The sequence below is a fragment of the Pollicipes pollicipes genome, unplaced genomic scaffold (genome assembly GCF_011947565.3).
Source record: "Pollicipes pollicipes isolate AB1234 unplaced genomic scaffold, Ppol_2.1 Scaffold_7261;HRSCAF=8764_pilon_pilon_pilon, whole genome shotgun sequence".
Lineage (NCBI taxonomy): Eukaryota > Metazoa > Arthropoda > Thecostraca > Pollicipedomorpha > Pollicipedidae > Pollicipes > Pollicipes pollicipes.
This window is the reverse complement of record NW_023597054.1, coordinates 20683813-20705630: the sequence shown is the minus strand read 5'-3', so window position 1 is coordinate 20705630 and position 21818 is coordinate 20683813. Positions and strand designations below refer to the sequence as shown.

Sequence of the window (21818 nt, the reverse complement as noted above, 5' to 3'; positions counted from 1 at the left end):
AAAGACTTAATTACTATTGCTGTGTTCTGTAACAGAACTTTGTGATACAAACTACATGAAGAGCAAGCATAGATGATCTTGACTGTCAACATGATGTGCAGTTCACTAAGGCAAATTGTAATTTGCCCTGCACATGCTGGCTTAATTTGAACATCCTGTCATGACATCCTGTCATGACTCTTAGCAGCCATGCTGATAAATTTTTAATCTGCCACAAAAAATGTTGGATTGGCTCAAGATGACAATGACCAAATAATATCTTTTTACCATTTTGTGACAAGGTATCAAGTACAAAAATATACATGAGTCTGTAAATAAACTTATCCTCTCTTTTCAAATTCATGATCCAGTGACCATGGCCAAAATGAAAGTTATCATCAGACTCCTGCCAATCTCCGTGAGTACCAGCTTGCAAGTCGTGCTGAGCATGCTGCCCATGCATTTCAGCTGTAGCTGCTGCGCCTGCCAGTCCCGCGCGGCCACCAGCCTTCCCAGCGGCGGTGACGGAGCGGTGACGCCCGCGCGGCGGCCGCCATGACCTCGCTGCTGCAGGACTCCGACCGACCTGGCGGCGCCCCGCATGACGTCGACGACGACGATGACGTGTTCGTGTCGAGCGGCGGCGAGCCGCTGTCGGCGGTGGCCGGCTGGATGCGGCCGCGGTCGCTGCTGGAGCGCCTGCGGGGCGCCGAACCGCCAGACTACCGCATCGACGAGTTCGGCTTCCGCGTCGAGGAGGAGGACGGCCCCGAGCAGAGCAGCAGCAAGCTGCTCAGCACGCCGTTCGCCGAGAGTCCGAAGCACAGGTGAGGCGCGGCGGGCACGGCGCGCGATCTGCGAGACGGCTGCAGCGGCAGAGCGTTTTTGTTGGCAGGCGGCGAGGGTTGTATGGGGAGTTGGTCTCAATGCGCATGGTCAGATGCCGATGGACGAAAATTGGCATGGTTTTAGCGACGATTCGGTGATGATTAACGATGTTGGAAACAGCAGCTGGTTGATGGAATTCTCCTATTCGGGATGGACTTGGCCGAGTAAAATCTTTATGGCGCTATTGGATTTTCATTTCTACCTTTGTGGAAATGCTGGAGCATATTGAAATTTGAAATTGTTATGAAACAAACTGTCTTAAATACAGGGAATAGTCAGATGTGAAATGAATGACTTCAAAATGTCAGCAGTTTCAAATTTTCACGCAAAACTCAACTTGGATGGTCGAAAGACCTCTGGGCAGGAAGAGGATTGCACTACCCATCTGAATGTTTTGTTCCCAGCTGTTACTTTCGCCCATTACGTATCTGCGCCCGTGGGATGGCTATTGGTGGGCATTGACCACTCTAAGCCTTGTCCCAGCGTCCATCGGCGTGCACTCTCCGCCACCGTCACTTGTCATTGTCTTCAGTCGTCAGTGTCGCCATTGTCGTCAGCCATCAGTGTCGCCGTTGTCGTCAGTCGTCAGTGTCGGCAGTGTCGTAAGAGTGACGGAATGGTGCGACTGCGTTGGTGGCGGTGGGTTTGGTAGAGCAGTGTGACGCAGGCAGATGGTCGTGCTACTCTGAGATGAGTGATGGGATTCAAAGAGTGCTCAAGAATATAAATATCAAGGGATCTTGTCTCTATCACGTTCAGTGTAACCTGAATTCCCGTTTGGGAGAATGTTCTTGCTTCATATGGTGCTTCTTCCGTGAATGGATTCGTTACAACATTGCAATGTGTACAGTTTTGAGGTATTGTAGCTGAATGGTTTGGTTTTGTGTTCAAAATGGCATCAAAGTTCAGCACCCTGGTAACCTGTAACCTAGCATTTGCTTGTATCAATAAACGTGAACTAAAACAGATACTTTGGCCACCCATGAACCAAGATTCAGCTGACTGAATATATTGGGGGCAGTTTCAGGGTTATAAATCGTGTTTCAGTCTGCAGTGCATTACCTGTTGACTGCAAGGCATGTCGTGTCCCTTGTTATGTCTCGCATGCTGCGGTGCGCGGTCGTAAAGATGTTTTCAGCGCTGTTGCGGTCTGCAGGCTGCAGTGGATCGCCCACCTGGAGTTCAGCCACAGCTCGGAGACGGCGCCGCTGTCGTGGGAGCACATGCCGCCGGTGCTACCCAGGACGGACAAGCTGCGGGCCATGGTGCGCCGGGGCGTGCCGCACTCCCTCCGGCCTCAGATCTGGCTGAGGATGTCAGGTGAGCAGCCGGGCGTGCCGCACTCCCTCCGGCCTCACATCTGGCTGAGGATGTCAGGTGAGCAGCCGGGCGTGCCGCACTCCCTCCGGCCTCACATCTGGCTGAGGATGTCAGGTGAGCAGCCGGGCGTGCCGCACTCCCTCTGGCCGCAATCTGGCTGAGGATGTCAGGTGAGCAGCCGGGCGTGCCGCACTCCCTCCGGCCGCATATCTGGCTGAGGATGTCAGGTGAGCAGCCGGGCGTGCCGCACTCCCTCCGGCCTCATCTGGCTGAGGATGTCAGGTGAGCAGCCGGGGCGTGCCGCACTCCCTCTGGCCGCACATCTGGCTGAGGATGTCAGGTGAGCAGTCAGGGCGTGCCGTGGTCCCTCCGGCCACACATGTGGCTGATCCTCCGGCCGCACATGTCTGCTCGCCGGACATCCGCCAAGCTCGCCTGGCATCCGTCAAGCGAGCAGACGAACGGCAGTCGCTCAGAGATGCACACCGTGTACCGGGGACCCGCGATCCAGCCACCTTATTTCGGTCACGTTCGTAACTCTGAAGCATTTTCCAGATCCATTGGAATTTCTCATCAAGCACGTGGGGCCAACGGCGTCCAAAAGAGGACGCGATGAATGCTTTGTTTGCGCCGTTTATGGCACGCTGCCATCGGTGGTAGTTATTTATGAATTGATTGATTGTTGGTGCTCTATGGCGCAGTAGCATTGATTTCGTCAGCAATGTATTTGTGTCCAGAATGTTGCTGCGAGTGGTTCACGAATGCGTTTTATGGATCCTGAAAGTATTTCCAGTGTTCCAAACGTAGGCTTCAGTCTCCACTGTTCTATTATTTGGACTGACTGGTGGTTCGCGACTGGTTTTGTCATGCCTTTTGTGCTGTCGGAAATGCTGCTTGTTAAGCCTAGCGGGTGCCCGTTACACGACAGTGATGTGTTTAGGTGATGTGATCTTGCAGAGGTATAAATGCTTCGCAATTCTCAGAAAAGGTAAATTAATCGCGAACCACCAGACTGGCTAGTGGATTGCGACCAATTTTCCACGCCTTTTGTGCTGTCCGAAATGCTGCTTGTTAAGCCTGGCGTGTTTACATTAAAGGACAGTGATACGTTTAGCGGATGCTACCTTGCAGAGATATAAATGCTTCCCAGTTCCCAGAAAATATAATGATCTTTTCTTGTTCCGTTTTCGAAGGCAGTCATCGGTGATCTCTGTTGCATTTGCAGACACCATTGATGTTAGCTAGTTCTAGTTAGTTAGTTCTAGTTAGTTAGTTCTAGTTAGTTAGTTCTAGTTAGTTAGTTCTAGTTAGTTAGCTAGTTAGTAGATGCTATATGTAGAAAGTTGTGTACTAACCATCCGGCGGCTCTGGGCGGCGCATGCCTTCCGCGGTCCCTCCTTCATGATGGTCATAAGCGCTCGTCTGGCCGGACCGGCCGTGCCATATTGCATGCTTGCGTTGAATTGGTGAATGGAGCACATAGCCGGGTCATACGACAGGTTTACAAGAGCTGGTGGAAAGGATCTCTGCAAGATGTCAAAAGTCGTGGTCCATGTTCGCCCGCAGCTGCGACATGCGTCTGACAGGCAGACTGGAGCGCATTGAACGATTTGTTTGGTCACGAGCTAAATGGCACGTAAGCGGCCGGATCACGGCGTGCGGTTCACCAAATCACGTGACCGACTGCTGGGCGACCGTCGCCCGCTCTGATGTGCGACCTTTTCGTGCTGCTTGACCCCGCGGACCCGCTCGATCCCGCTTGATCCCGCTCGACCCCGCTCGACCCCGCTCGACCCCTCTCGACCCCTCTCGACCCCGCTTGACCCCGCTCGACCCCGCTTGACCCCGCGAAGCGCAGCGTTGGCGTGAGCTATGCGGCTTACTGGAGATCGTACCATATTTGTTTGCGGCTGGTTGTGAGTCCCGACGCCAGAGACCACCCAGGTCCTCATTGACTTACGATCCGAGGTGCGCCCATTGAGGTGACGGCATAGATACACACCAGTGGAGAACGCCTTTTATTCCAAACATGGGTACAAGCAGAATCAGCTCATCCAACCCCATAGAGACGTAAAGTGCGCAGGAATGGCGGCGCACTTGAATATTATTTTAACGAACAGTTCTTATCAGGTTCCGTGGCTGTTCCGTTCCGTTCGGTGGTACAAAAAATCATTCTCGATCACACTATCCATCCATATAGATAGAGACCTCCCTTTTTTGCCGGGCATGCAAGGCCCTCAGCAGCACATCGACCGTTGCCAGGTGTTGTTATGTCAACGTTGCCGACTTATTTATAAACAAACGCATTTACTTCGCCGCTCGGCCGAGTGGGAAATGGGCTTGGGTCGTGACGTTATTGGGAAGGAATGAGCATATTCCGAAGGCAGCAGTGACATTCTGTTGATGTATGAAGAACGGAACTCAGAAATACGATTTCACTAAAGGTCGCAGAGTAAACAATGAGTAAAAATGCACGGCAACACGACCACTAGTAAATTGCATACCTTTATCATCAGGGATTCTTTAGCCCTGACGTGACCCAGGTCCGTTTTGGTCAAAATCAATGGTCACAAAAGTCATCAACCAATGGCGGTCGATGCTTTTAAAGATGTCTGCCAACCTGCGACCACAAAAAGAAAAGCGTACGTCGCATTCTGGCCGAATCAAAGTTTTAAGTATATGGACCGATCCAGAAATAAGTAATGCATTTTGCTATACACAATTTAACGTGGCGTGATCCAGCTCAATGTGGGCTACGCGGTTATGCCATTTCTTCAATACCGTTACTCAAGAACAGGGAACCAGGAGTGCCCCTCCCTTTATCCCAGCGACGCAATAAACCGCACGTTAACACCAGGTAACATAAAATCAAGTCGCAGCACTCCCAGCTAGGAAGAGGAAACAAACAAAGAAGCATGCGAATAGGTGGTGCAGACCCGGCAGGAATTGTGTTATGCAATAGGCAAGGACAAATCATACATGAAAAGGCTTAAAGTAGTCATAGCCAAAGTCAGCTAATGACATCCCACTATAACCACCCAATAAGGTACAACCACCCGTTCACAGTGCCGTCTGAAAACTGGTCATTTTCGTGCTGGGTCGTGAGCTGAATGTCCTGGGAATCCACCCAGCTAAGCGGAGCTTGTTGCTGGGAGAACTCCCGGAGCCAGCGCCATGAATTTGGGTACAAGTGCATGAATATAACTGAATGAATATATCAGAACGTGATTATGGAGCATGAAGGAGGTTTTAGGGCAAAACAAAGAAAAAAATGGCATCGTTGGACCCGAAACGACTTAAACCCGTTGTATCGTGATGTTAATGGTGTGCGCCTGAGTCCACCCCTGCTCGCGCCGCCAGTGCTGCTGTACCTCGGTATTTAGCTGCCGCTGCCCCGATCGGCGGTGTACTGCCTGGGGCGCCGCCCGCCGGGGTCGGCACCGCCTGCTCGTCTCGCGTGTTAAAGACAGTTGCCGTCTCGCAGCGCTCGTGTCTGGTCGGAATGATCGTAGTCTGACTGAAGAGAGCGCGAGCAGACAGAACACGTAAGACTTGAATACCCGTGAACAGGTTTCAAACAAAAAATGCGATGCACATTGACCCCCGTCGCCGTTGGGTTGCAAGATGCCTGCCGTTAGTGTTACACATAACTGACAAACTACCCCTCCTTGGCAGGTGCACTGCAGAAGAAGCTCCAGTCGGACATGACATATGCCGAGATGGTGAAGGTGTCTGCTTGCGAAGCACTCATGTGCAACCGCCAGATCGAGAAGGACCTCCTGCGCACGATGCCATCTAACGTGTGTTTTTCGCACTTGAATTCGCCGGGCGTGCCGAGGCTCCGTAGGGTGCTGCGGGCGCTGGCCTGGCTGTACCCGGATATCGGGTTAGTGCACGCGTCGGCGGCGGGTGGCTAACCTGACCAGCCACCGGTGTGACGGCCGACGGTGTCGATCTTTGTCGCGATTCTCTCGGAACAGTGTAAATACGCCGTTTTGTCGGTCGAACTGGGGCGCGGCACTTGGTATTTGTCTTATTGCAGTGCTGGAGGAAAACCGGACAGACGTTTGCATGCAAAGTTTGTATAAGATTTAGTACCCATGCTACTTGTTGAAAGTCACATGGAGGTTGCGATTAATGGTTGCAAAGGAGACCGCCTGTGAAGAACGCGGCGATTATGCTGACCCCAGGGTACTGTAGCAGAACATTTTTGCATAGCTGAGTTGGACTCGCTTAATTCGGGGTCTCCTTCCTGATGAAGCATGCAAAATGCGTAGTGACATACAGGGGATGCAGATACATGATAAGTGCTTAGTAAAACCTACAGCCATCGTCTGTTTAATGTTACCAAGTCATGCTTAGCATCAGACCCATCGAAGCAGGTGTGTGCAAATGGTGTGATAAACACCAGCTTCCTTGCGACAGACGGTGCCCTCCCGCCACCACCATGTCTGGTCCTGGCGGTGACGGCCGGATGACGTCACTGGTGTCCTACCGCCAGCTACTGTCAAGGCATGGGTGTCATCGTGGCCAGCCTGCTGCTCTTCCTGGAGGAGGAGGACGTGTTCTGGCTGACGTCGGCTGTAGTGGAGGATCTGCTGCCTGCCTCCTACTACTCCTCCACCCTGATCGGTAGGTGCCGCCGTTGGAGATTTGAGTCCGGAAGCACTGTCGTTCGGTGTGCTCTTGGTCATTTTTACCTTGAGCCATGTAAGGAACGTACCAGTAATTAGGGCCTCGGTCGTGCAGTGAAGGCGCTCCGGTTCCTCAGTATGTGGGAGCATCCAGCTGAGGCCAGCAATCACATGCACTCTCAGCGCGGCATGGCTGTGCAGGCGTCCAGGCGGGCCAGAGTGTGCTCACGACGGTGTCGGCACATCCGCTCCATACTCTGAGATCCAAGCGACCGCCCCGGAGCGCACAGGGCTCCAGACGGACTAGATGGATGCCCGGCCGTGGCGACGTGACTTTTTCATGAGGGCTGCGGGTTGACCATTGGATGCTTCCGGCGCTGATGATGTGCATGCTCTCTGTGCCCGGGGTCTGGGCGCACCAGCACTTGCTGTCCACACCAGCGATGTGTTTTCTTCGTGCTGGGATCCCGAGGACCAGCTGGCACTGTCGACGCTCACGGCGGCTCTCTCCAGTGAGGGATCCAGGCAAACCGTCCCACACTTCCGGCACCTGACGGGGCGTCCCGTGCGTGTTCAGGGATCCAGGCGGACCAGCGGGTGCTCTCGGCGCTGATCGCCACCTACCTGCCGGACCTGAACGCCCTGCTGGAGCAGCACGACATCGAGCTCTCGCTCATCACGCTCAACTGGTTCCTGACCGTGTTCGCGTCGGTGCTGCACGTGCGCATCTTGCTGCGCGTCTGGGACCTCTTCTTCTACCACGGCGCCATCGTGATCTTCCAGGTGGCGCTCGGCATGCTGCGGATGAGAGGTGAGGTGTCGGCTCATGCACTGGCCCTCCCCCCCCCCCCCTCCACTCTGGATCACTGCAGGGTGCTGGATGGACGGCTTCATTCAGTCATGCAGTTGTTGCCATTCCCAGTTATAAAGGGAGCTATTGGTGTTTGTGAAATGAGAGTGCGTACAATGTTTTGGTCCATTGAAGGTTTTGGTCACCGGCTGGTAATGTCAATTTGTGACTTGGTTTCTGGCATGAAAACTGCCCTGGAATTTTACGCTTAATTATTTTACCGGGAACAATGAAAAGCATTGCTTTCAACTGAATGCTTAGACGTCCTTGTCTTCGCTTTTAGAATCGGAGCTTTGTAAGCTGGACAACTCGGCAGACATTTTCAACGCGCTGTCGGACATCCCTGGGACGATTGATGACGTCGAAGCGCTGCTGGAGGTAGGCGGACGCTTGGATCATGCGAGGGGTGCGGCTGATTCTGCACGCTCTGTTGACTCACGACATTTTTATATTTGCATAATGCATGACTGTCATCGACGACAGTTCGTTTACAGTGATCTGGGTTCGATGCCATTGTGTTTTCATATTTGGTGGAGGGGAATCTACGATGCTCATCACCTTGAAAGTGATCTCGCTCAGAGCAGTCACGATTGGTGGTGGGTACTAACAGTAGGAAGGAAAAAGCATGTCAACACAGCTGGGACTTGTATAATGTTTGCATCGAGCTGGTGTTGGTGAGTGGCTAGTTTTGATTGTAGGTTCGGTTTATCCTGCTGCCAGAATTAGATAAAGCGTAAGTCATTTAGAACAGACACGGGCGGTCAGTGGAATGTTTCTATATGACTCTGGTATGAGCTGCTCAGCTGAAGAAGTGTTCCCACTGGACACAGCGGGCTACAAACTGCGCGGTGCACATCAGTAAAAAAAGACCTAAAATATCTGAATCAGGCATTCCCGACAGCCATTACCCGGTGAGTCGGGTCTCCTACATCGTAGCTTACCAGCACTCGGCTCTAACGCTTCTGATTGCCTGACTAATCTGCCAGCAGTGCTTGCACCTGTCGGCCGCGGGCGGTGCGCGCTGTGTGTGTGTGTGCGCGCGTGTGTGTGGCGGCGCCACTAACCCCGGCGGGCAGGGCAGCGAACGAGCCTACTAACGGTGCCTGGCCGGCCGGTCCGCTCCAAGGTCTCGTTCCACGTGAGCTCGTCGCTGACGGAGGTGGTGGTGGAGTCGCACAGGCGGCGCCACCTGGCGCTCGTCATGACAGACCAGGGTGCGCTGTCCGGCAGCCCCAGCCGCTCCGTCAGCCTGCCCAAACAGCAGGTCAACAGGTCAGGCACGGTCGTGACGAGGTCAGCCGCTCGCGGCGCAGGGCCTGGGGTGGCATGGGTCGGAGTTTGCAGTCGCACAGGCGAGGTCTGTAGTCGCAGTGGTCAGGGACAGGCGCACTCAGTGAGGATGTGGTCGCACACGTGACTTGCCGGTCAGATCACGGCTACTTGTACAGGTCGGAGAGGTGACTGCTTACAGGCTAGTTACATCGGGACAGAGATATGTGCCCACAGGGCAGACATAGCTTCACACGGGAGGGAACTGATCCTCTCAAACCAAACTCGTCACTCAAACCAAAGGCTGGCATCACTCGTGCCGGGGAGAGCTGCCATGATACAGGTTGGAAACCAACATCACTTACGGCATAGGCCGTCGTTAGGTCAACAATCTAACGTGCATGCATATGAGAGGCTGTCGTTGCGCAGGTCAGAGGCTAGCATCACACATTTCAGACTGGCACTCACATGCCAAAGGCCGCCGTCGCACAGGTCAGAGACTTAGGTCACACATGTCAGACTGGCTTACACATGCCAGAGGCCGCCGTCGCTTGTCAGAGACGTGGGTCACACATGTCAGACTGGCACACATGCCAGAGGCCGCCGTCGCTTGTCAGAGACGTGGGTCACACTTGTCAGACTGACATACATGCCAGAGGCCGCCGTCGCACAGGTCAAAGACTTGGGTCACACATGTCAGACTGGAACACACATGCCAGAGGCCGCCATCGCACAGGTCAGAGACTTGGGTCACACATGTCAGACTGGCACACATACCAGAGACCGCCGTCGCACAGGTCAGAGGCTTGGGTCAAACATGTCAGACTGGCACTCACATGCCAGAGGCCGCCATCGCACAGGTCAGAGACTTGGGTCACACATGTCAGACTGGCTTACACATGCCAGAGGCCGCCGTCGCTTGTCAGAGACGTGGGTCACACATGTCAGACTGGCACACATACCAGAGACCGCCGTCGCACAGGTCAGAGGCTTGGGTCATACATGTCAGACTGACACACATGCCAGAGGCCGCCATCGCACAGGTCAGAGACTTGGGTCACACATGTCAGACTGACACACATGCCAGAGGCCGCCATCGCACAGGTCAGAGGCTTGGGTCATACATGTCAGACTGGCACTCACATGCCAGAGGCCGCCATCGCACAGGTCAGAGACTTGGGTCACACATGTCAGACTGGCACTCACATGCCAGAGGCCGCCACTGCACAGTCGGGCGCTGTGGTCGTATATTTTGGAGATTATGTTCGCACAGATTGGTTTTATCATAATGCCATTTAGTCCAGCACACACGAGGAGGAATCACTACGCCAGTTCGGTTAAACCATCATTCGTGGGGTAGTGAACATTGCAGTCAGTACGCAATTTTGCCGCCTATTGTTGACATACCGTTCACAGTGCAAATTCAGCTTGATTGGCGCCTTTTAACTGTGTTGACAGTTTTTTTTTCGATTTTTCCCTCGGGCATGTGTTGTGTGCGTCTGTTCACATTTGTACTCAATGCCATTTGAGATTCAAGTTTTGAAGTAATGGAGTTACAGGGTCAGGGTTATAAAGCTGGCTACGTAATGTGCTGTGAATGCTCTGCATGGCTAAGACTAACTTGATTTGAGGGTTGCTATATGGTTTAAGTCGACGCCCTGCTTTCCCAGTGCATTCTCGCCATTTATACATGCTTTGGTGTATTGCAGTTCTGCAGTTATACACATGTGGTCCGTGAGACCGAAGAAAGCCAGGGTGTTTTACTGCACCATTACAGAGCTTGACCCGTTCATTGTTTCGACGCTTTCAAGATGGTCATGATAATGCGATGGTGCAATCCATCTCAGTTGCCCCTCGCTACTTTGGTGTCGTCGGGAAACGCATGCGGCCGCATTTTGTGGAATATGTAGTAGAGACACAACGTGATACGATCTCAGTTGCATCTCTTTGGCATGTCCTGTTATACTTTTATGGGCTATGGTTTAAGAGCTGAGAAGGGGTCCATGTCAAGAACCGGGCACCACTTCGCTATATGTACGCTGATCCGATGGCTCGCTGTCTTGATTTATCATTAGAATCAGCTGCGGACATCAGAATTAAACAAGACTGGCATGCTATGCTCTCCGTGATTGTGCGAGAGGCGTTCGTGACACGCCCTCATGCACAGTAGAACAACATGTAGGAAATACATATTTCTAAAAAGCCAAGTAAGTATCTTTCAGACTTGAACTGCTGGTGTGGACAAGACAGGATGTATGTATGTGAGTTGGGTAGTAGATCAGACTGACGGAAAGAGCTGCATTGTTTTGATGCGAGGAGCGCGTGGCAGTCTTCAACTGCCGACAGTGCTGACTGAATGGGCAAACACAACAGTTCCACGCGCCTTGCCTGGAGAGAACCGCGCTCTCCTCGGAGGATTGGAGCGAGTCGCTCACTCGGAGCAGACTGCAGAATGGAGTGATCCAACCGTGGAGGAGTCGACTCGCGATGGTGAAGTGCAGTGGAGTGGAGCGGGTGGAGAGTGGAGCGGACCAGCGGCAGGCCCCTATTGCCCCGGTACACCCTGCGGGGGTGCCCGGCCGCCGCCCCACCCTCAGCTCGTCCCGTCTGGGCGCCGCTGCTGCGCACACACCTGTGCTCCGGGGGCGGCCGTAATAACAAATGAACACGTGCCGTCGGGCCCGTCGGCGCGCGTTTTCTTCGCCCGCCTGTGGCCTTGGCTGTGCGCCTACGGCCGCCGACCGCCCTCGCCGGCGACAGGGGCCGACAGGCTTGGCTGTGCACCTACGGCCGCCGACCGCCCTCGCCGGCGACAGGCGCCGACGGGCTGACGCACCAAACTGTTGGCGTCGGTGGCGAGAAAGGGCCATCATGCGTTCAAGTGGAAAGATGAAGGCCAATGAACCGACTAGATCACTAAATCGGCGCTGGTGGCGTATACACTGTTGGTGCGCAGCATGTTAAATTACGGGCGGTAATACTTTCTCTAAAAAGACACATAACGTGGAAATGCGTGGAACGTGTACATGTACATCCGGTCTGTAGGGCGCTTTGACGACAGCAGCTCTTTTCCCCGCCTCGGGCCGTGTCCTCAGTCTGTCAGCCCTGACCCTTTGCCGTGAAGCGCCGCGACACGCACATTGTCCGACATCCCGCGCCTGTCGTGTTGGCTGCCACTGGCTGTGAGTCATTGCTGCGGGTGTGCGGCCCAGGCCGGTCCCCGCCGCGTCCGAGCACGCCCGTGAACGATCACGGACAGTCGGCTCTGTACAGGCCGCTCCTCAGTCGCGGACAGCGGCCACAGGAGCCGGCAGCGAGGGGCTGGGTCGCGTCTGATTATAACCAGCCGCCGTCGAGGGGCGTGCGCAGACGCAGTAGGTAGACCGGGCGTCGGCATTCAGTTCACGTTACGGGTTAGTCGTCTGGCCTTGAATCGATCTCTGCACTTCACCGCCCCCCCCCCCCCCCCCCGCCTCTCGGCACTCGCTGCGCGATGCGCTGCCTGTTGTGAGTGTTGTTTGAAGGAATTGGTCAGTCAAGAATATGGTACGTTGTCCTACTGTTAGTTGACTGCATAGCAGCAGTATTTTATTTCCTAGCGTTAGGGCGAACAGTGTGTAAGCATTTACGCGCTGAAAGCAGCGAGGAAAAATACGGAGTTTAATGAAGGTCCGTTCCGCGTGCGTTGAAGTAGATCAGTCGCCATTTAAATTCGCGGCTTTCCGTAAGCGTTAGTGTACCCGCTAGTCATTCATACTAGCTGCAGCCGCGCGATTCCTGTGCCGACGGTGGTACTGTTGGGTCGAACATCTAAGCTGCCCGCTGCATACATGGAGTGATTCGGCCGGTCAGAAGTAAGCAGTCCTCTGTCGATGGCTCGCTGGTTTGCCTGGCGTGACGCCAGTGAGAACCTCTGAGGATCGGCTGGATAAAATAATCCTGATGTGGCGCACGTCAGCATGGGGCGGAGCCTGCCTGATCAGGTAGCGGCACGCGCTGCGGCGTCTGCCGAACTGGCGCGGGAAGCGGCCGGGCCCGATGATCGATAGGCCTGGGTGGCGCGACGCCCGTCTGAACTTTCGCACCGATTCACACCTGTCAGCGGGCCGACCCCCGCCGCCGCCGCCGCCGCCGCCGTCGGCGGCCTCCAGTGCGCGGCGTGGCGCCCGGCGGTGCGGTCGGCGCTCCCCCGCTGGCGATGGAGTGGCTGGAGCTGCTGGCGGCCGCCGACGGGCCGGAGCGGCGCGCCCGGCTCGGCCTGTGCCGGTGCTCGGCGTGCGGGGCCCGTCCGCTGCGGGCGGCGTCGGTGACCTGGCACCGGCCGGCCTCGGCCGCGCGCCGGCCGCAGCACGTCGAGCCCGACGCGGCCGACGCGGCACCGGACGCCGAGGAGCGCGTGGCGGCGGCGCGGGCGGGCGCCGTCGGCTCGGAGCGCTACCGGCTCTGCGCCGTGCAGACGCTGCAGGCGCCGCTGGACCCGGACGCGCCGCTGTTTAACCCGCACCCGGCGGCGGCGGCGGCGCCGGTCGACGCTGCCCACGAGCTGACCGGCCGGCTCGGCCTGACCTCGGAGCTGGCGCCGCCAGCCGCGCACCAGCGCCGCCTCGTGCAGCAGCAGCGCCAGCTGCGCCGCCAGCCGTCCGGCCGGCGCGCCCAGGGTCTGGAGGGCCGTCGCGCCCGCCTCGGCCGCTCCGGCCTACGCCAGGAGCGCAGCGTGGTGTACGTGCTGAGCCTGAGCCTGCGCACCTGGTGCTGCGTGCCGGCCGGCCACCTGTTCGGCCAGGTCGGCTCCAATCGCGACTTTCCGCTGATGTCGGCAGGCACGTGGGCCAGCATCTCGTCCGTCCTCGTGAAGTACGTGCCGCGCACAGACTGGTCGACATCTTAGAGTGAATTGGCAAAGTCTTTGCCATCCCATAGTGATTGGGTGATTGTCCAAGGTGTAATGTGGTTCGGTTGTTGAAGCTATTTATAGAGTAATGTGACCGGGTTGTGGAAGTATGCATGCTAAGTATTTCGAGTGGCTTCTACGGATTTTGCATTTCTGTATTTCGAATGATTTACGTGAAGGGCTTTGGGCTCAGAGCTCTTGTTAAGCAGAGCTCGTCGCGCGCGCCGGAAGTCCACCTCACAAGATAGATCGACCCAGTCTATCGCTCATTTTGCCCGACCCAGTGTTTGGACGACTGTACCTTGTCTGCACATTCTTTCGCAAAGCTAGCAGAAATGCCTTCATATAGGGCGCATTGCTATGGATCCGAACGTAGGAGAGACTGCCATGGAAGGCGTGTCACCTCGCTGTCTGGCGATGCGTTCGCTCCGGGCGTGCTCACTCAGCGTGGACACGAGGAGATGACCACCACGTGACGGTCGCTGCGTACAGTCCTGCACCAAGCTGATGTATACGTCGCGACCCTGTTGTTGGATGCTCTTAGAGGCAAGGATCCATCGGCCGGATGCTTCTGCTGTTTACCCTCGGAAGATATGTCCCCCAGACCTGAAGTTGGGAGCTAAGCCACCGCCAGTGACTACCTGTCACTGCCTGACTTTTTCGTTTAGGGCTCAAAATATCTAGCAATGCCCGAATAATCGTAAACGGGCGTTGTTTTTGTCTCCAAAACATGTTGGAGTGAAGGCCCTTCAAACGTATAACGCTGATTGTGTGGATCAGCCTGCCGATTAATTTTATAATTTTGCCGATTTTTGTCGGTGTGAGTGTTAGGCTCTCTCGCTCACCCAGGCGTCCACCGCTATAAATTTGAAGTTCGCACATAATCGGGACCCGCTTTTGATAGCATCATGCCGTCAGTGTCAGCCGAGTTCTGATGAGGCCCGACCCGAGAGTGGATCGCGACACCCTGGGTGGGACGGTCGGGCCTGTCCCGCTGATGCCTGCGACCCCTCCCTACTTTTTGTCCTGAGTCGGCTGTGGGGTGGCGTGCCCGCCGTGGCGCCTCGTCCTGACGCGTTGACGGCTGGTGTCCCTGCTGTCGTCCTGAGTCGGCTGTGGGGATGGCGTGTCCCGCCGTGACGCCCCGTCCGGACGCGCTGACCGCCGGGTCCGCCCGCCGACAGGCGGCAGATGCGACGCAGCAAGTCCATGATCTCGGTCATCCTGTTCGGTGACGAAACGTCCGCGGACGACGCCAAGACCAAGAACGTGCGACAGACAGGTGGGTGGCCGGACGCGGGCGGGCCTGGTGACAGCCGGACCGCGCCGACCGTGGCTGATCCGCCGAGCAGAGGCGGTTCAGGCCGACCGGCGGTGCACCTGACGCTCATGAGCAGGCTACCGGCGTTCAGTGTCGCGCGGCGCAGACCGCGGGCCTGAAAGGCGGGACTTTTGGTGGTGTGGGTGATGTCAGGGCGTGTTATCCTGGATTGTCACGCGATCTGCGGTTACGCGCGAGGGGTGCTTGCCTGCTGTTAGACAAGAGCTCAGCACTAGTGGCGTAGCCAGGATATTCGCCTAGGAGGGTCCACATCGGGACAAATGGGACCCTTTCAGCTAAGAGGGCCTCTTACCCCGTCGCTATAGTGACCCTGTCGAGGGATTTTTAGGCACGATGTCACCTTTCTATGTTTGGCAGCAGCCTAACATTTTGATGCCTGTAGAGTCCATTTTTGATATTTTAGACGCAATGGGCTCCTGACTTGTCAAAAAGGACTACGGCCTCCTCCACCTACAGGGGGGGGGGGGGGGGGGGGGGGGGGGGGGGGGGGGCCAGAATCCCCGCCTTGGCTACGTCGCTGCTCAGCACCGTGCTCAACCACCTCCGCTGACCATCAAGGATTGCATCGCCTTGAAAACCATGCTGAGCATCCTCCTGTTTAATGCGTGTCATGCGCATCGCTATGCTCGCAACATGTATTGAGCTACACATTGAGCCGGCCGGTCGGCGTGCCGGCAGAGATTCTGGTGGACCTGCGCGAGTCGATTCAGCAGCTGGGCCAGCACTTCCAGTCGGTGGACCCCGAGCTGGGCCAGGTCAGCCTGGTGCCCGACTACAGCATGGAGTCGCACGCGCACGACCACGACGCCTTCGTCAGCGTGTCTAGCAAGAAGCAGCGCAGAGCCAAGGCGCTGCTCGGTAAGCTCTGGCGCTGGAAATGCGTGGCAATGGGACGCGGATAGTGGACAGTGGGAGGCGGACAGTGGGCAGTGGGAGGCGGACAGTGGACAGTGGGAGGTGGACAGTGAGCAGTGGGAGGCGGACAGTGAACAGTGTGGGGGGGGGGGGGGGCGGACAGTAGACAGCGCTGGCCACGTACATGTGGTTTGTGTCGTGATGTCGTGATGTCATGATGCGTGGTGCTTTGCATGCCAAAGCAGATGCACGCTGTCCATGACGGGCACTGCACGCCTATCATATGACTTTGTCTTGTGTTTGTGTCAGTCGGCCCGAGTGCGGATCAGTCGTCGTTTTAGAAAACAGTTTGGCATACTTGGATGTGATTTCCGCTTTGCCTTTTGCTCCTTCTCCCCCTCCCCTTTCTCCCTCTTCATTCCTCTCTCTCTCTTCTCTCTCTCTCTCTCTCTCTCTCTCTCTCTCTCTCTCTCTCTCTCTCTCTCTCTCTCTCTCTCTCTCTCTCTCTCTCTCTCTCTCTCTCTCTCTCTCTCTCTCTCTCTCTCTCTCTCTCTCTCTCTCTCTCTCTCTCTCTCTTCTCTCTCTCTTCCCTCTTCCCTCTCCCTCTCTCCTCTCTCCTTCTCTCTCTCTCTCTCTCTCTCTCTCTCTCTCTCTCTCTCTCTCTCTCTCCTCTCTCTCTCTCTCTCTCTCTCTCTCTCTCTCTCTCTCCTCTCTCTCTCTCCTCTCTCTCTCTCTCTCTCTCCTCTCCTCTCTCCTCTCTCTCTCTCTCTCTCTCTCTCTCTCTCCTCTCTCTCTCCTCTCTCTCCTCTCTCTCTCTCTCTCTCTCTCTCTCTCTCTCTCCTATCTCTCTCTCTCTCTCTCTCTCTCTCTCTCTCTCCTCTCTCTCTCGCGGGCATTCTCTCTCTCATCCCGTTCCTCTCTTCCTCACTTCCGTTCTCTCCCACTAACGGGCGGCCCTGAACCGTCTGCAGACTTTGAGCGGCACGACGACGACGAGCTCGGCTTCCGCAAGAACGATGTGATCACGGTGCTGAGCATGCGCGACGAGCACTGCTGGGTCGGGGAGCTGAACGGGCTGCGCGGCTGGTTCCCGGCCAAGTTCGTCGACCTGCTGGACGAGCGCAGCAAGCTGTATAGGTGAGCGGCGCGACCGTCCCGGCGCGCTCGTGGCGGGTACGTGCGTGCGGTGTCGTGATCCTTAACTCGGCTGATGACGACGGTGTGGTGTGGTCGGTGCTGTCCTGGCGGGACGGTATGGTGACGTGCGGTGTCGTGTCCTCAGCTCGGCCGGTGACGACAGCGTGACGGAGGGCGTGACGCACCTGGTGCGCGGTTCGCTCTGCGCCACTCTGAAGCAGATCCTGGAGCACGGCATGCGACGACCCATGATCCTCGGTGAGGCGCCGCACACACGGCAAGACACAATGGGTACGCAGGTTCTGAGCGTGAACGACACTGCGTTGAGAGGTGTGAGGTACGCTGATATGTGTAGTCAGAAATTTGCGGCACATGCCTGCTGACGATAACTGATGATCCTGTGCTTGGTGGGACGCGTAGCATCAGCATCATTAACATTACAGGTCAGCAGGGTTTATTCACGTGAAACTTTCGAAATGTCGTTTTCTAAACATCTGCCGGCTTTTCTTCATGTGCCCCCATCATTGTGCGCAATGTGGCTGCCATTCACGCAACCGCGCATAGTTTTACGGGTTTGTGCGATCGCTGCCTTACTTCTGGTGCAAGCTGAAAATTTAGTTGAGCTTCATTGCTACTTACAGCTTCCTCAGTACTCCATGTGCGCGTGAATAGAACCTAATGCGTTACGCCGGCCGTATTCGTCGCAGTTTTGGTGCAGCACGCCAAAGAAAAACCGGGCCCGGCCTTCACTTCCCCGGGTGTCACCCAACCGTATTACGCAACGCATTCCATACGTCCCTCGCCGCGTTATCCGAGCAGCGGCCACCGGGGGTGTACGCTGGCTGTGTCCGTGAGGCGAGATCTGGCTCCGCGCGCGTCGCTCCACGGCACGGCCGGCCGGGTGGGCGGGCAGGCGATGACGCCGCAGTGTGGCGCTGCTGCAGGCAGCGTGTGCCATCCGTGGCTCTTCATCGAGGAGGTGGCCCACAAGGAGGTGGAGCGCGACTACAACTCGGTGTACAGCCGACTGGTCCTCTGTAAGACGTACCGGCTCGACGAGGACGGCAAGGTGCTCTCGCCCGAAGAGGTATGGGTTCTCAGGCCCGGCTCGGCAGCGCCTGATAGTATTCGCTAGCCGTTGTAGCGTTTGCTACCCGTACCAGACTGTGGGCGAGTGCACACAGGCATGACATCTCATACTCGATGTTAAACGCAAGGATACCAATATTGTTAACGTGAACACCCGCTGATGAGGTGTTTGTTGCTGTATTCAATGCCATCAGCTTGCCTTTGTCAGCGATTGTACTGGACCACGTTTTCACAATACCTTTTGTAGCTTAACGTAATATGAATGCTATTTTTGTATGAAACTTGGCGGCATTGTATGCTGAGATTGTTACTTCTACAACACCACGACGTTTCTCTTCACTATGAAAATAAGGTGTGACAACTGTGAATTTTCCCGGGTACTTACCTTCTGCACGGATTGGTTTGAAACAAAGGGACGAACATTGCAACGCACCGCGAGTAGAAGTGAAGAGGAGATCACGTTCGAGCGCAATCTTATGTTGTTGACGATGTTTTGTGCCCAAATGAAGCCGAATTGTGCTCAGGTGCGCCGTTGTACCCAACCACTAACACGACCCGCTGGGCAGCGGTGTAGCGGACGCCGACGGTGGCCCGCAGGCGCCTCGGCCGCCGCCCCGCTGCGACCGCTGTGCCGGCGGTGCGCTCCTGAAACGGTGCAGACCGCCTCCATCCTCTGCCGCAGCTGCTGTACCGCTGCGTGGAGGCGGTGAACCTGACGCACGACAGGATGCACGCCCAGATGGACGTCAAGCTGCGCTCGCTCATCTGCCTCGGCCTGAACGAGCAGGTGCTGCACCTCTGGCTGGAGGCCATCTGCTCCAACGCGGCCGTCGTGCAGAAGTGGTACCATCCGTGGTCCTTCATCAGCAGTCCCGGCTGGGTGCAGGTCAGCATCTGGTGGAACGGCGGCATCGGTGGCGCCAGCCCTGCTGTTTCAGCAGTGGTCGCGGCTGGCTCAGGCGTCGGCTTGAGTGTCGTTTTGATGACCTTTCTGGTCGCTGTGTAGGTCATGCTCTGCTGCGCTTTGTTTTATGATGGCGTTGTCAACGCGCTGATGTCGGCTGGCGGGTGTTGCCGTGAACTGGAGTTCGTTTTTCAGGTGAAGTGTGAGCTGCGCGTGTTGGCCCAGTTCTCGTTTCGACTAAACCCGGACTGGGAACTGCCGGCTAAGAAAAACCGCCAGCAGCCGCTGCGCGAGGGCGTGCAGGACATGCTGGTCAAGCACCACCTGTTCTCGTGGGACCTGTAGCCGCCGGTACCACCTCGGCTCGTGGGGCCTGCAGCCGCAGCCACCGATTTTTCTCGCGGAACCTGCAACCGCCTGGCGACGCCCGTGTGACGCCCGCAGCCAGTAACCGTGACAACAGCTGGCCAGACCAGCCAGCAGCCATGGTCTCAAAGGATGTCTCTCGGAGGTGGCGTACTGTGGTGCCGCTCGTGCCCCTGGACCGGTTGCCCAGAGAGCGGTCAGGCCGGCCGCGGCTCGCCGAGGACAGCAGTCTGAACGTGACGGCGCGTGCGAGACAGCTGATTGGATGTCTTCACCAGAACCCAGAGCCATCCGTTCCTGTGACTGCCGTTCCTGTAGCCGATGGGATAGGATTGCTACTATCGGTCACCGGCACGGCGTTACAGTCCCAGGGAGGGCAGACGGTGTTCACTGTCGGCACTGCACGAAATGATCTCGTCTCTCTATCGTGTGGCAAGATGCCGGAGGCCAAATAGCCTGTCGAGTTGGAATGACACGACCCAGTGAAGGGGCCTGGGCGCAAGCGACATGCAAGGTTGAACAGGAACTGAGCTCTACTAAGCTCTGATTCACCGGCCCGAACTCGGACCCGGACACCGACTGACCCGGAGTCACCGATGCGAACGATTCAGATCGTACTCCTGTCGGTTTCTGACGGGGCGGTCAGTCACTGACATGTGTGAACCGATGCCAAATAGTGTTTGTCGCCCTCCGACCTACGCCTGTCCGTGGCATCGGAGCTGGCCCCTGCACGGCCGGCCGGCTGGCGAAGACCGCGCGGCCCGGGCTGCACGCGGCTTATGTGTCAGTGGGCTGCGCTGTGACGCTCGCTGTCGGCACTGTGCGGTGGGAGCGCTGCCACCCTTATAAGCTGTACTGAAGGCGGAGCTCTTCGAGAGGAGCCCGCATGCGCATGCGCACCGCCATTCGCCTTCCCGTCGGCACACTGTCGCCTTTTGGCAGCTTAAACCGTTTAAACACATTCTGTGCAGGCAGATACACTTAGGCACCGTCAGTCAGTTTCATTCCCGGGCTGAAGAGGGGGACCAGTTATGCGGACCATGTCGCGACAACGTCATGGCAGTGAATGAGTCTATCTTGGACCGGCAAAGCAGGAGGCTGCCGCGGTCCGAGCGCTCCCCTCATTATTGTCTGTACCGGGGAGCCTTCCGAAAGCTGTTCGCGCTCACTTGTGCTGGCAGTAACCACGACCGTACTTTGCCAAAATCATGGCGTCCATCAGCGACATATCTGCTGACAACGTGCCCTCGAAGAACACGCCTCCCGCGGCATCCGAGTGGCAGCTGCGCCTAGCTGTTGCCGGCGTCGATTCTGACATCAGCTTCTAGTCTGCGGTGTGACCGGTAATGTGCATACCGCTGCGCAATGTGCCAGCGATGTCTATCGACTTAATGTACGTGTATGCGACGTTTTATGTGCCATTGCGTAGACATTCCAGTCCCCACACACTGGGAATTCCAGCACATGTTTACTAGGCATCTATTTTGACAAAGGTCCGTAAGTGTTAAGACGCGCCGAAGAGTGGTTACGTGCTGAGAAGTAAATGATGAAGGAACAACCATGCATTGACTGTGTTGACAACTACGAATACAATGTAAACTAAACTAGTTAACGTTTCAACGCAGCGCAAGGCACCACTGGATATTTTGCATGTGGGGCAAGTTTCACAGACCCGGGCTGTAATCTTGGTAGGCGTACCCGTGGTTATTGCATTTTAGGTATCCGAGTGGGGCCCGGCGCGTCCGAGATAATATTTAATGCGGTTCTTGCCAATCAAATCGATTCGAAGGACGGTTTCGATACCTGACGAAAATAAGAGAGTGAATGCATTAACACGCGCCCGGGTGGCCGGTTGGATACCCTTTACCCGGTTGGGGGTCAGTTTGACCACTTGGGATCTCAGGAACTAAGCTAGGCTAGACACCAAATTCAGGATGTACCGACCTGTGCGTGAGCTCACTTAGGTCAGAGTTAGAGGTTCCTAGGTCGAATAAGGCCAAACAAGGTCCGACTCCAGGTTGCTCTCCACTGTTCCCAGAACCTTATCATGTACGGCCAGTGGCCTTGTTTGACCTTTTGAAGGTCATAGTGACTAAAACCATACAAGACTGCTTCGAGTTTTGCATTTGAATAGGTGACAAATGCCACGCTAGGCGATGTGCTCCTGGAAGCAAAATGCTGACCTGGGTAATCTTAAGTCAGTGAACTATTCCGACCTTGAAGAAGTCAATCCAAGATGCATAATTCAGTTCCTATTAACAAAAAATTCAAAATGGGCACCAGAAACTACCCCA

At 56.0% G+C, this 21818-nt stretch overlaps 1 protein-coding gene across 1 annotated transcript; it reads left to right on the top strand.

Annotated features, from left to right (window-relative positions):
- The first annotated feature begins 626 nt into the window (after positions 1 to 626).
- On the top strand, positions 627 to 21131 carry LOC119111925 (small G protein signaling modulator 3 homolog). The gene is made up of 14 exons (XM_037235804.1): positions 627 to 806; positions 2024 to 2187; positions 5863 to 6073; positions 6689 to 6819; positions 7399 to 7632; positions 7955 to 8049; positions 8798 to 8943; positions 15016 to 15113; positions 15852 to 16031; positions 17000 to 17165; positions 17311 to 17423; positions 18110 to 18252; positions 18937 to 19140; positions 19354 to 21131. Exons 1-14 carry the CDS (start codon positions 652 to 654, stop codon positions 19501 to 19503), a joined length of 2190 nt encoding a protein of 729 aa, XP_037091699.1. The 5' UTR covers positions 627 to 651; the 3' UTR covers positions 19504 to 21131.
- The last annotated feature ends 687 nt before the right edge of the window (positions 21132 to 21818 follow it).